The 10,374-nt window shown below is 40.9% G+C and overlaps 2 protein-coding genes across 2 annotated transcripts in view; one reads left to right on the forward strand and one right to left on the reverse strand.

The window, feature by feature from the left end:
• Positions 1-3,555, forward strand: part of PPP3R1 (protein phosphatase 3 regulatory subunit B, alpha) — a 39,718-nt gene extending 36,163 nt beyond the window's left edge. Inside the window, exon 6 of the mRNA XM_082048510.1 lies at positions 1,368-3,555. Coding sequence (XP_081904636.1) covers positions 1,368-1,415 — 48 coding nt within the window. The 3' untranslated portion in view covers positions 1,416-3,555. The remainder of the gene's footprint in view (positions 1-1,367) is intronic.
• Positions 3,556-5,054: 1,499 nt separating this feature from the next.
• On the reverse strand, positions 5,055-10,314 carry PNO1 (partner of NOB1 homolog; the record flags this gene model as incomplete). Its single annotated transcript, XM_082049850.1, has 7 exons — positions 5,055-5,327; positions 5,584-5,654; positions 6,188-6,305; positions 6,824-6,884; positions 7,552-7,635; positions 9,422-9,571; positions 10,150-10,314. 7 exons carry the CDS (start codon positions 10,312-10,314, stop codon positions 5,260-5,262), a joined length of 717 nt encoding a protein of 238 aa, XP_081905976.1. The 3' UTR covers positions 5,055-5,259.
• Positions 10,315-10,374: the final 60 nt, after the last annotated feature.

Genomic DNA, 10,374 nt, shown 5'->3' on the forward strand with positions numbered 1-10,374 from the left:
TGGGCAGCGGGATTTGTGTCGGTTACAGGGAGAGGAACCCTTCAGGTGCTACTCTTGAAAAAGGACAAACAGTTGCAAGGCGCATTTTAAACACTTTTTGGGTAGTACTGAGCAGAATGCTTGAATGTACTGCTTGAGATCTGAAATGGCTGATTTCTACCCATGTTGTGTATTTGTTTAATTAGCTGACAGCAAGTTTTAAATTTTCTCTTCCAAAAAAAAAAAAAAGCAAATGGCACATTGAAACTTGAGCATTTGAAAATCACAATAATGAGTGTTTTTACATGAATTTTAAATGGTGTATTAATGAACATACACCTGGGTTGCACAGCTTGAGTCAGTAGGTAGCCAGGCATTGATTTTGTTTCCTAGTCTTTGAATTTAGAACTCCAGTTCAAACGGATCTTGCTCATACTCACGATCAATGCAAGTACTAAAAAAAACCTGCTCTCCCCCAAAGTATTAGAGCAAAATAGTTCTATTGTCTGCATAGTTTTTTTCAGAGTTTAGTTATTTTTGTGGCATGTGAAAACACATGGTCATCTGCAGAAGATCCAGAATGAGTTCCTCCTTGTCCACAGCAGCCTGCAAACACCTAGATTAGTGAAACACCTGATTATTTCTTGCAGGGGGGTGCCTTGGAGCCATCCATCAAATAAAATGTTGCCTTTTGTTTTATCGTTTAGCTTCTGCCCAGACTTCCTGTCTTGTACTCCTATTTTCCTTCTATGTTCTTTTAATTTCTCCAGTTTAGGAATGAAAGTTGTCTTTTAGGAAGTTAAGAGTTTCTTATCACCTTCCCTCTTGCATATTAACTGCTTTTGAATTTTGTGCTATCTAGAAAAATATTTTGTGGCATTTGGCCTTTGAATTTTGTTTCTGTGTTGTAAAAGGTTCCTCTGATGCTGTACCTCCTTCTCTGTGCATGAATCGTACACCTTTGAATGCTGTTAATCCTTTTTTGGGTGCATGCAGTTCTGTCAGAAATCCTGCTACTTTTCCTAAGCCTTGTGGCTTCTCATGCCAAGGTGCACAATTTTACAGGGTGTTTTAGAAGTGGAGTTAGAATTTAATGTAATGTGCAGAAACATAGTGCAAGGTCAGAATATGAGATGGGCAGGAAAGACAAAATGGTGTAAGTCACATTATTTTACTCAGGCCCTGAGTGTGTAAATTGTAATAATTACTGTGGAGAATACGTAATTCATTCATATATTTCACAGCACTTGTGAAATGTAAATTAGTTTGGAGAGGCCAGGGAAGTACTGTAGTTATGATTTACCTGAATGCATCTTCTGAATAAAGTGTGTTCTTTGTATCTTGCTAACTTTTGATTCTCATCTCTTTGCGAACACTTGTTTTCCCAGGTTGTAGGAGGCCTAGATATCCACAAAAAGATGGTTGTAGATGTGTGACTCTGCAGGGCACCACCCAACACTTTTGCTTTCTTCTCCATCTCTGAAGATCTGCTCAAGACGTCCAGCAATGCTCTCTGTGTATTTCAATGGAAGTATTTTTCTCTGTGAAGCCACATTTTCCAACATGAGCCTCATGAAGCCAACTAAGTGTTATTGAACTTTTATTCTCTCAATAACTCAGTGTAGCACTTTAAAGTCTGAAGGACAGCAAAGATGGAAAGAGCATATCAGTGTGGTGGAGAAAGGGAAGGGGTTGGCTTTTTAATTTATTTTTCTTCATCTTTTATAACAAGGAAATATCTATCTATATATATGTGTGTGTGTATTTATATATAGATATATATGTAGCTTTCTATATGTAGTAGCTAGGTGGGCTTTAATTTAATATACTTGATTCAGAAACAAAACTAGAGTACAAAGTGCCAAGCAGAATATTAACAGTTCAATATATGGATATACATCCTTACTTTTATTTCACACAGTTTTATATATATAGTAGAAGAATGTAAAATTTCAACTGGGTGTTAGGTCAACTCTCTTCCTGTGACTGTTCAGATGTTTCTATATATTGACTGGCTGACAAAGCATTGCTTCTTATTAATTCACCTTAATTACATTTTTTTGTAACACAGGAGACTAAGTTTATTTATACCTGTTAATATATTACCAGGGACTGTGTCTCTTTGCTAAATAACTTAGTACAGTTCTACTTAATATGAGAATATAGTTTAATGCTACTGCCAAGAACTAGCCTTCGTGTGCATATATAATAGTAACTGCAGAATGCTTGTATGGCCACTAGATTTTGTCACCTAGGAAGTGGGAGCAGTTACACTGTCCTGAAGTGAAGGCAAATCTGCTGTTTTGGATTCATTTTGGATACAGCTGCTCACGTTGTTAGATGCATTCGTGATTTTCTCTTGTGCTTAGCTTTACGAAACTAGATCAACATAACTGTGCAGGACTCCCATCTACTTATTTTATACAGTAATTAGATTATCAAATGTTCTTGCCATTTAAATTCTGTTGTTTCAACCATGATAGTTTCCCCTCTGCATTTAAAGAATACTACAGGTAGCATAAATAACTGGTAATATTTTATATATATATATGTATATAGGATTCATACGGGGGAAAAATCTTGTTAAGCTATGCCATAGAGGAGGAAAACTTCACACTATCTAAATTTATACCTCTTGTGGTTCTCCAGTCCTTTGCCTGGAGAATTTTTTTCTTTTCTAGATTTGTCCATATCATAATTTGTAACAGATGGTAACTTGATATATTTGTGTGATATAAAAGTAGCGAGCCATGTTTTACAACTTTATATCATCCCTTCCCTTTTCTGCAATGGTACTATTGGCTGGAAGAAAAAAACATTTGCTAGATTATTTTTTTTTTTTTTTTAGGACAGTACATCTTTCCTGTATAGTAGTTTTTCTATTTAAAAAAAAAAAAAGTTTTATAATCAGCAGTGGAAAGTGCAGGTTGTCTGAACCTACTTCAGGTGAGCACCTGTCTGCCATAGCTGTTCCTTCAACTGAGTGCTGCACATCATGGGCTCTGTCTGTGAGAGAGAAATCCAGGTGCTTGGTGTCCTTGCATGACATGAAGTTTTGCATGTAGATCAATTTGAAATGTTCCTCTTGTTTACATAATTTGCATAATTTAAAAGATAATGTTGCCAAACTTTGGTAAATGTTAATGTTCAAAACAAAAATCTCCACTACATGTAACTTTTCTTCCTCTGGATCAGTACGTGGCTTATAATCCCAGCCAGTGGTTGTATCTGTTCCAGTGTCAACTGCCATGTGCTCTGCTTCAAGGGGGAACTAGTCTTTTGTGAATTTTTTGTACATAAGTATTTGTTACAAACATTTTAGCAAATGCTTTCCATTTCTCTTACTTGCTTGTGCATATCTTGGCTGGCATTATAGAAATTAGTGCTAACGTTATTTCCTTGGGGGGATTGGAAGGGGAGGGATGAGGTGTTTGGTTTTTTTTTTTTTTTAGTTTGTGTGGGGAAAAATGATTTATGTTGAATGTTTAGTTTTTCCTCTGCATGCTACATCATATGTTGTGGGAACTATAAGAACCTTCATACTATATGAATACAAAATAAAATATTTGAACCTTGGCTGGGGTGTGTCAGTACTTACCTCAACCCTTCCTGTTCAGTGTGAAGCAGCTCTGGCCCCTGCTCTGAAGAAAACTTGCTGTTCATAGTTCTTTATGTCCTCTTGGATTATAAAGATTGGTTTAAAAACCATACAGGGTGTGTATAGGTCCCTCTTGAACACTTCCAGGCTTCATTTCAGTGTTTCAAGAATATTTATCTATTTTTTTTTTTCTTAAAAGCATATCTGGTTCTCACTGTTACATGTCCAAAATTGATAAAATACCTTGTTTAAATCCTAATTTCAGGATGATTGTGCTAAGTGGAAGGTAGTTTAAAAAACAAAACAAACAACAAACCAACTCTAACCTTAATGTAGCTGGAGAACAAAAAGCAGCTTCTTGCTCAAGGAAAGATGGGAGAGCTGTGCAGGTGGAAGCAATCCTACCTGGAGCAGGTGCACCAGCTGCTGCTGCTCTTTGTGGTGCAGTTTGGGCCCTCTCATGTGCTGCCCTCTCCCTTTCTACTGCTTTTGGTTGGTATTGCTGTGTACCTGCTTTAAGATGAAGAGGAGATTACTGTTGTGTGTCCTTGCCTTGCTCTCCCCTTACCTTTCAAGCTAATTGAGATAAATGGCATAAACAATGAACAGGAAGTAGGCAGGTGCACTGTTGTATCTCCTAGTGCTCTAACTGGACACTCTACATTGCTCAGACTGCTGGGAGCTGTACATCAAGGTCACTTGGCAAGTTGTAAATCTCTTAACAATTCAAGGCTTGCTTGAATTAATTTGGTTACAATTATGATCCCCTACTACAAAGGGCTGCATTGGAAGCTCAGACATTGAGAGAAACGCTTATCCAATTTGCTAGTGTTTTGAGCGTCTCATTTTGGTTTTTGTTTTCAATCGCAAACCTAAACTGAATTACTTTCAAGAGACCTGGTCACAAGAAAAGGGCCACGTTTAAGTCAAACTGGGTCTGTGCCTGGGCTCTGCCATCTCTCTCCCTGCTCTGTTCCAGGCATGTCACATATGTTACATTAAGGAAGAGACACAGTGCCTGAGTTGTGTGTGCTCTGGTACACTGACTGGTATTTAACCTTTAGGCTCTTAGCTTCATTGGGCTGCCCTTACAGATCATTTGCAAGAAAATTAAAATCTATATAGGTGCAGATTCTAGCAAGAAGTTCAAATATACTGTTTACCTCTTTGCCATCTTACCATTTTTGTGTCATCTGTGCCATCAGCAGCAGAGGCATGCTGGGCAGCCTCTGCCATTGAACTTTCCTTCCAGTTGATTCCTCCTTTTCCAGGAAGATACTGGTCCACAAAGTGTGGCTATGAACACTTCACTGTGCTGATTCCTTTAGCCTCAAAACTTTAAACTGAAACGGTTTCTGAAGTCCTGACAGCAGTCTCTCAGTGCCTTGACGTTCTGGAAGTCAGTAATGAAGCATGTTTTTGTTTGATGATAAGTTTAGGTAAAACTCAGTACCTGTTTTTTTTGATATACACACAATTCATTTAAAATAACTTTTAATGACTGTACACAAGTACTAAATGTGTTCAAATGAGCACATCTGAAGAATAATAGACTCCACAGACAGTCCTGGTATTCTGGGTTTCTGAATCAAACAGAAGACAGAGTGCTTGTGTAGCTCCAGGCCCCTCAGATGTACAGAAACCATGACTCCCAGCATGTGGTAGTGCAGGCACATGGCAGCTCAGAATCTTTCAGCAGCTCTGCTGGCCACTGCCCGAATATTGCCATAAACCTTGGATGGAGGGCTTCCTGCGGAATAAAACACAAAGTCAGTCGGCAAACAACATATGTCCCAGAAACAGATGTTTGGCTCTGATGCTTATGTCTGTGTTGGAGTGGAGAATAAGCCTGGAGTGAGGAACATGGTCAAGGTTACTGCTGCCTGCTCCAAAGGTGGGTGTGGACACACCAGGAAAAAGTAAGACACCCCCCTCCCCCGTCCCCCAGCAGTTTCTCAAGACTGCAACATTATATGTCATGGAAAAGATTAGATAACAGGACTTACCTAAAATTAGATTGCAAATGGCTGTTCGTGCCATTTTAATGTTCTGAAAAGATCCCAATATATGAATTTTCCTGTTAAAAAGTTAAAGTAGCATTAGTTAATGGAAAAAACCCTTTCTGATTATATAGGTAGTAGAGCATCTAAGTTGGAGGTGAGAGATGAACATGGAATTTCAGCTGAGTGTTCTAATTCCTCTTCAACAGTTGTCATTCAAAAAACCCCCAAACACTCAGAAAAGCTACAACACAAAACCTGTGCTCCTCTAACTCCTTTATAAAACAGATTTACAATATGTAAGTTTAACAGTGTAGCAGCTTCAGGAAGAAAACATTGTTCCAGGGTTGGTGGATTCAACATTGATTATTTATAGGAAAGAATTCTTATGCTGTGTAGAATTGCTCCATTCTAGGGGTCCTGGTGACTTATAATTCTCAAAAGGTCAAATAAGTACTCAGAGTTAGTGTTCATGAAAAATAACAAATCATTTGTCTTACTACTGCTCTACAGCAATTTCAAAATATTCAAGTTGTCCTTATTCCCAAAACTGGACATGGATTAGTTTGGGGCCTGCACTCTGCCTAGAAGGAAGGAAGTCAATACTCACGTGTCAGCGAGAACGATTCGTGTCCTGGTTACGTTTTCTATAGTGAATTTTGTTTTTCCGCCTTTCCCTGCTATTCTACCTATTGCTCTTGACAGATGATCTCCTTTCAGCGGTTTGACTGTTATAAAAAGAGAAGAACATGCTAAGTTAACAGCAATGGCATGCATTTGCACAGCTTCCGTTGTTCAAGCTACTGGAAACAAACACATTTTAAGTAATATGAAAGCAACTGTACTATAGATGAACTATATATATTTACTTATGTGAGTAGAAGTGAAAATCTAGGGAGGAACAAAGCCCAATTCAGTTTATGAATCTAATGGATGTACTCCCCAAAACACTCCATGTCACCTTTAAGTTTAAAGCAACTTTTACACTGTGACAAGAAAAATAAAATAACTCTAACAAAGTGACATGCTTTTAAGGAGTTTGGGAGGTTTTTTGGGACATCTTAAAAAAAAGACAACCCTTTCAAAACACCTGTGCCTGAACAATAATTCTGTGTAACAGTATTAAAGTTTCCCTGATCACTGAAGATAAGTGACATAAGTGGACCAGGGGAAAACAAAACAAGCCCAAAACGTATGTGCAGATGGTACACAGAGCTACTCAAATAGTGCAGCACAAATGACTTACCATCTGTAACTTCAAATGATTCTAGAAAAAGATCATCTAATCTGATGAGAGCAAGAGCATCCTAAAACATTAAGACATTTGTTATCAGCATGAGTGTTATAGACCACAAGAGTTGAAAGCTGATATGTTTACTTTATACATATAGACAGATGACATCAACAGTATTTCCCCACTTAACATATCAAACAGCAGTCAGCTACTTAGATTGACTATTTTTCAATAGCAATATACGTTTTTACTTCTGTAGAGAGAACCCTACACATGCTTAGACCCCTCCACGTTCACTCCAGACCCACCGATACTCGTGAAGTCAGCCCAGCTTTCCACCAACCATCAGCCTGTACAATGCTGCAAAAAGTGGGTTTGTTTTCTCCAAGTTGGAGTTCTGAACAGACTAATGGTTATTGATTAGGACTAAAGCAAACCAGACAGCCTTTAATGTGCAGAGCATCTCAGAGCCGGATGACAGCTTCATGCTTGCCTCTCACATACAGCTAAATATGTCCTCTTTTTCATAATTTTAATTATGCGCCGCTCAAAGATTACTTTTTTGTCCTGCATTAGCTTAAGAAACTAGACTTATACTCCAGTCACAATTTCAAACAAATTCCTTTCTAGAAACCCACCTAAGGATTTTTATTTCTTTCTTACTGTAATTTGCAGAGAGGCCAAAGACATCATGCAAGCAACTTCAAGCAGTCTCACGATCGAGCTGTTGGGAGACTCACCTCTACTTGAAACCCAAGGATAAATGCTTTCACAAAATCAGCTGCTTTCGTTAGAGCACTGAGATCCTTTGTCTCTTGACAAGTCTGCAAGAGAAGATGTTTGCAAATTAAGACCATGCAAGTAGGATCACAATTTGAAAAATCGAAGAGAAAAAGGCTAACCATAAAAAAAATATAATAGAAAAATCTACATTTAGGTAATGACCCTATATTGTGTTTTACTGAAAGGCCCAAATGATAAACTTTGTGTTTTCTTATAAAGTTAACCCTCAACCACAAGAACACACCAACAGTCTGGGTTTGGAGGGGAGGGAAAAGAGAAACTGCTGACAATCCCCATCACCAGTGACTGAGGAGAACCCTTTGTATGAAACAAACACATACCAGAAACACCAAATCCCTAAACTAAACTGCAACACAACAGTAGAATAAAAGAACAGGATAACAGCAGGAGACAGCTTGAGGAGGGAAAGTTATTCTAATGACAATATCCCAAAGATATTATAGCAGATCATTAGAAACCTGGACAGGTTCAATAAAACACATGGAACAAGAGAAAGATTAACAAGGTATTTTTGAACAGGAACAAATTGACCTGTTGAAGTGTTGAAGATTTATACTTTTTCTTATCCCCTGCCAGCAGAGGCCCAGGATCTGCTGTTGGGATGTTCTTTCACCTCATATTCTAGAACTGGGCCAAATCATTTCCCTGCCACCAGTGGAAAAGCTTGTGCACATCTGCATTTACAGACCTGAACAGGGACAAGTTAGAAAAGAGCAGTCTTGAAAAGAAAAAAGGAAAAAGAAAGCAATAATTAAGGATGATAATTATGTTAAGGACTGGAATACAAATGTATTCTACAATGTCATTTACGGCTTCCATACCATGTCAAAGAAATGACAGAAACTCACTTCAAAGTTTTCCATTGTTTTATGCCAATGATAGATATGGGCAAAATTAAATCAGCTTGATCATTAACAAAACTACCAACTTTTCAATGAGACACCATTCTGTATCAAAAAGTGCTGTTAAAATCCCAAGGGTTTTGCCTGCAGTTATTCAGTAGAACTGCAAGACTTCCTGCTCTTCTCTACCTTTTCCTTCAAGTTATTTCTAGGAAGTGTAAATAAGGGATAGTTCTGTCACCTTTCTGCTGGTTGCTACCATCGGATTTGTGGCAAGATTTTAAGGTTAGAAAAAAATTATGGTATTAACAATGTTGATGTATGAGATCTTGTAATAGTGAAAATACAGACACCAGCAGTAACTTGTATGACAAGCTTTGGATATCCACTTAAAAACAGCTAGTCTGAATATTCCCAAGAAGGAGTAAGAATGAGAAATGAGCATCTTCAAGATTTAAAATTATACAGAGTGTTTCAATCAGATGAACCCAATTTCAAAGCAGTAGTGCTGTATATCCACACCCTGTGCTATTCCAGTGTAATCCATTAAAGAAAAATCACAAGCTATTACATTCCAGACTCTCATCTTCTGCCACAAACAAAATATATCAGTTGGCACAGTGGCCATCTCAAAAGCCACTGTTAGCTCAAAGCTGTCACAGAAGCAGGAGCCTTACACAGCTGGAAAATGCTGCATTCCAAGAGCAGATCTAGCACACAGATTCTTCCTTAATTCACAAGCACATAATTTTCTCCTAAAAAGAAATGAAACACCCCCGCCAGCTCATTCTGGCCTCTTCTAGAAGAAATTAAATTTTACTTGCATTAACTACTTGTTTCTAAGCAATAACTGACAGATTTTATTTTTATTCTCAGTGAGAGTTTTCTGATTAAGTGAAACTATGCACTTTCTGGCACGCAGCGCAGGTACCACTAGGAAAACAAGAAAAAGAGCTCTCTTTACCTTGATTTCAACGTTCCTCGTTTTCAAATTAAACCTGATCTGAAGCTGCAAGTGCTCCACGATAGGCGTGAATATTTTCATCCAGTTCTCCTTCAGCGGGGTGTATCTGTTGGCCGGCACGGGCACCTTCCTCAGCTCGGCTTTCCCAGCCTAGGGGTGAGGAGAGGGCGGTGAGGAGGAGAAGGGGCCGGGGGTGAGGAGGAGATGAAGGGGCCGGGGGTGAGGAGGAGAAGAAGGGGCCGGGGGTGAGGAGGGGAAGAAGGGGCCGGGGGTGAGGAGGGGAAGAAGGGGCCGGGGGTGAGGAGGAGAAGAAGGGGCCGGGGGTGAGGAGGGGAAGAAGGGGCCGGGGGTGAGGAGGGGAAGAAGGGGCCGGGGGTGAGGAGGGGAAGAAGGGGCCGGGGGTGAGGAGGGGATGAAGGGGCCGGGGGTGAGGAGGAGAAGAAGGGGCCGGGGGTGACGAGGGGAAGAAGGGGCCGGGGGTGACGAGGGGAAGAAGGGGCCGGGGGTGACGAGGGGAAGAAGGGGCCGGGGGTGAGGAGGGGAAGAAGGGGCCGGGGGTGACGAGGGGAAGAAGGGGCCGGGGGTGACGAGGGGAAGAAGGGGCCGGGGGTGAGGAGGGGAAGAAGGGGCCGGGGGTGAGGAGGAGATGAAGGGGCCGGGGGTGAGGAGAAGGGGGGTGAGGCCCAGAGTCGCTTCCCCGCCAGCCCCGTGTTCCTCCCCGCCCGTACCACAAGCGCCTCAGCGGCCACGGGCGGGAAGGCCGGCCTCTTGCTGGGCCGCGGCTCCGCCGTGTCCATGGCGGCCGCCCCTCCCTCGCCGCCCGCCCGCCGCTTCCGCCGGCTCCGCTTGGACACGACGCTGGTGAAGCCGCCGCCCTCCGGCTGGGTCTCCATGGCGGCCGTTGCGAGGAGGGGGAACAACCGTTAGAGTGGCTCGCGCTGCGCGGCGGCTGC

This window comes from Streptopelia decaocto (genome assembly GCF_964273445.1).
Source record: "Streptopelia decaocto genome assembly, chromosome: 3".
In the NCBI taxonomy this organism is placed as follows: Eukaryota; Metazoa; Chordata; class Aves; order Columbiformes; family Columbidae; genus Streptopelia; species Streptopelia decaocto.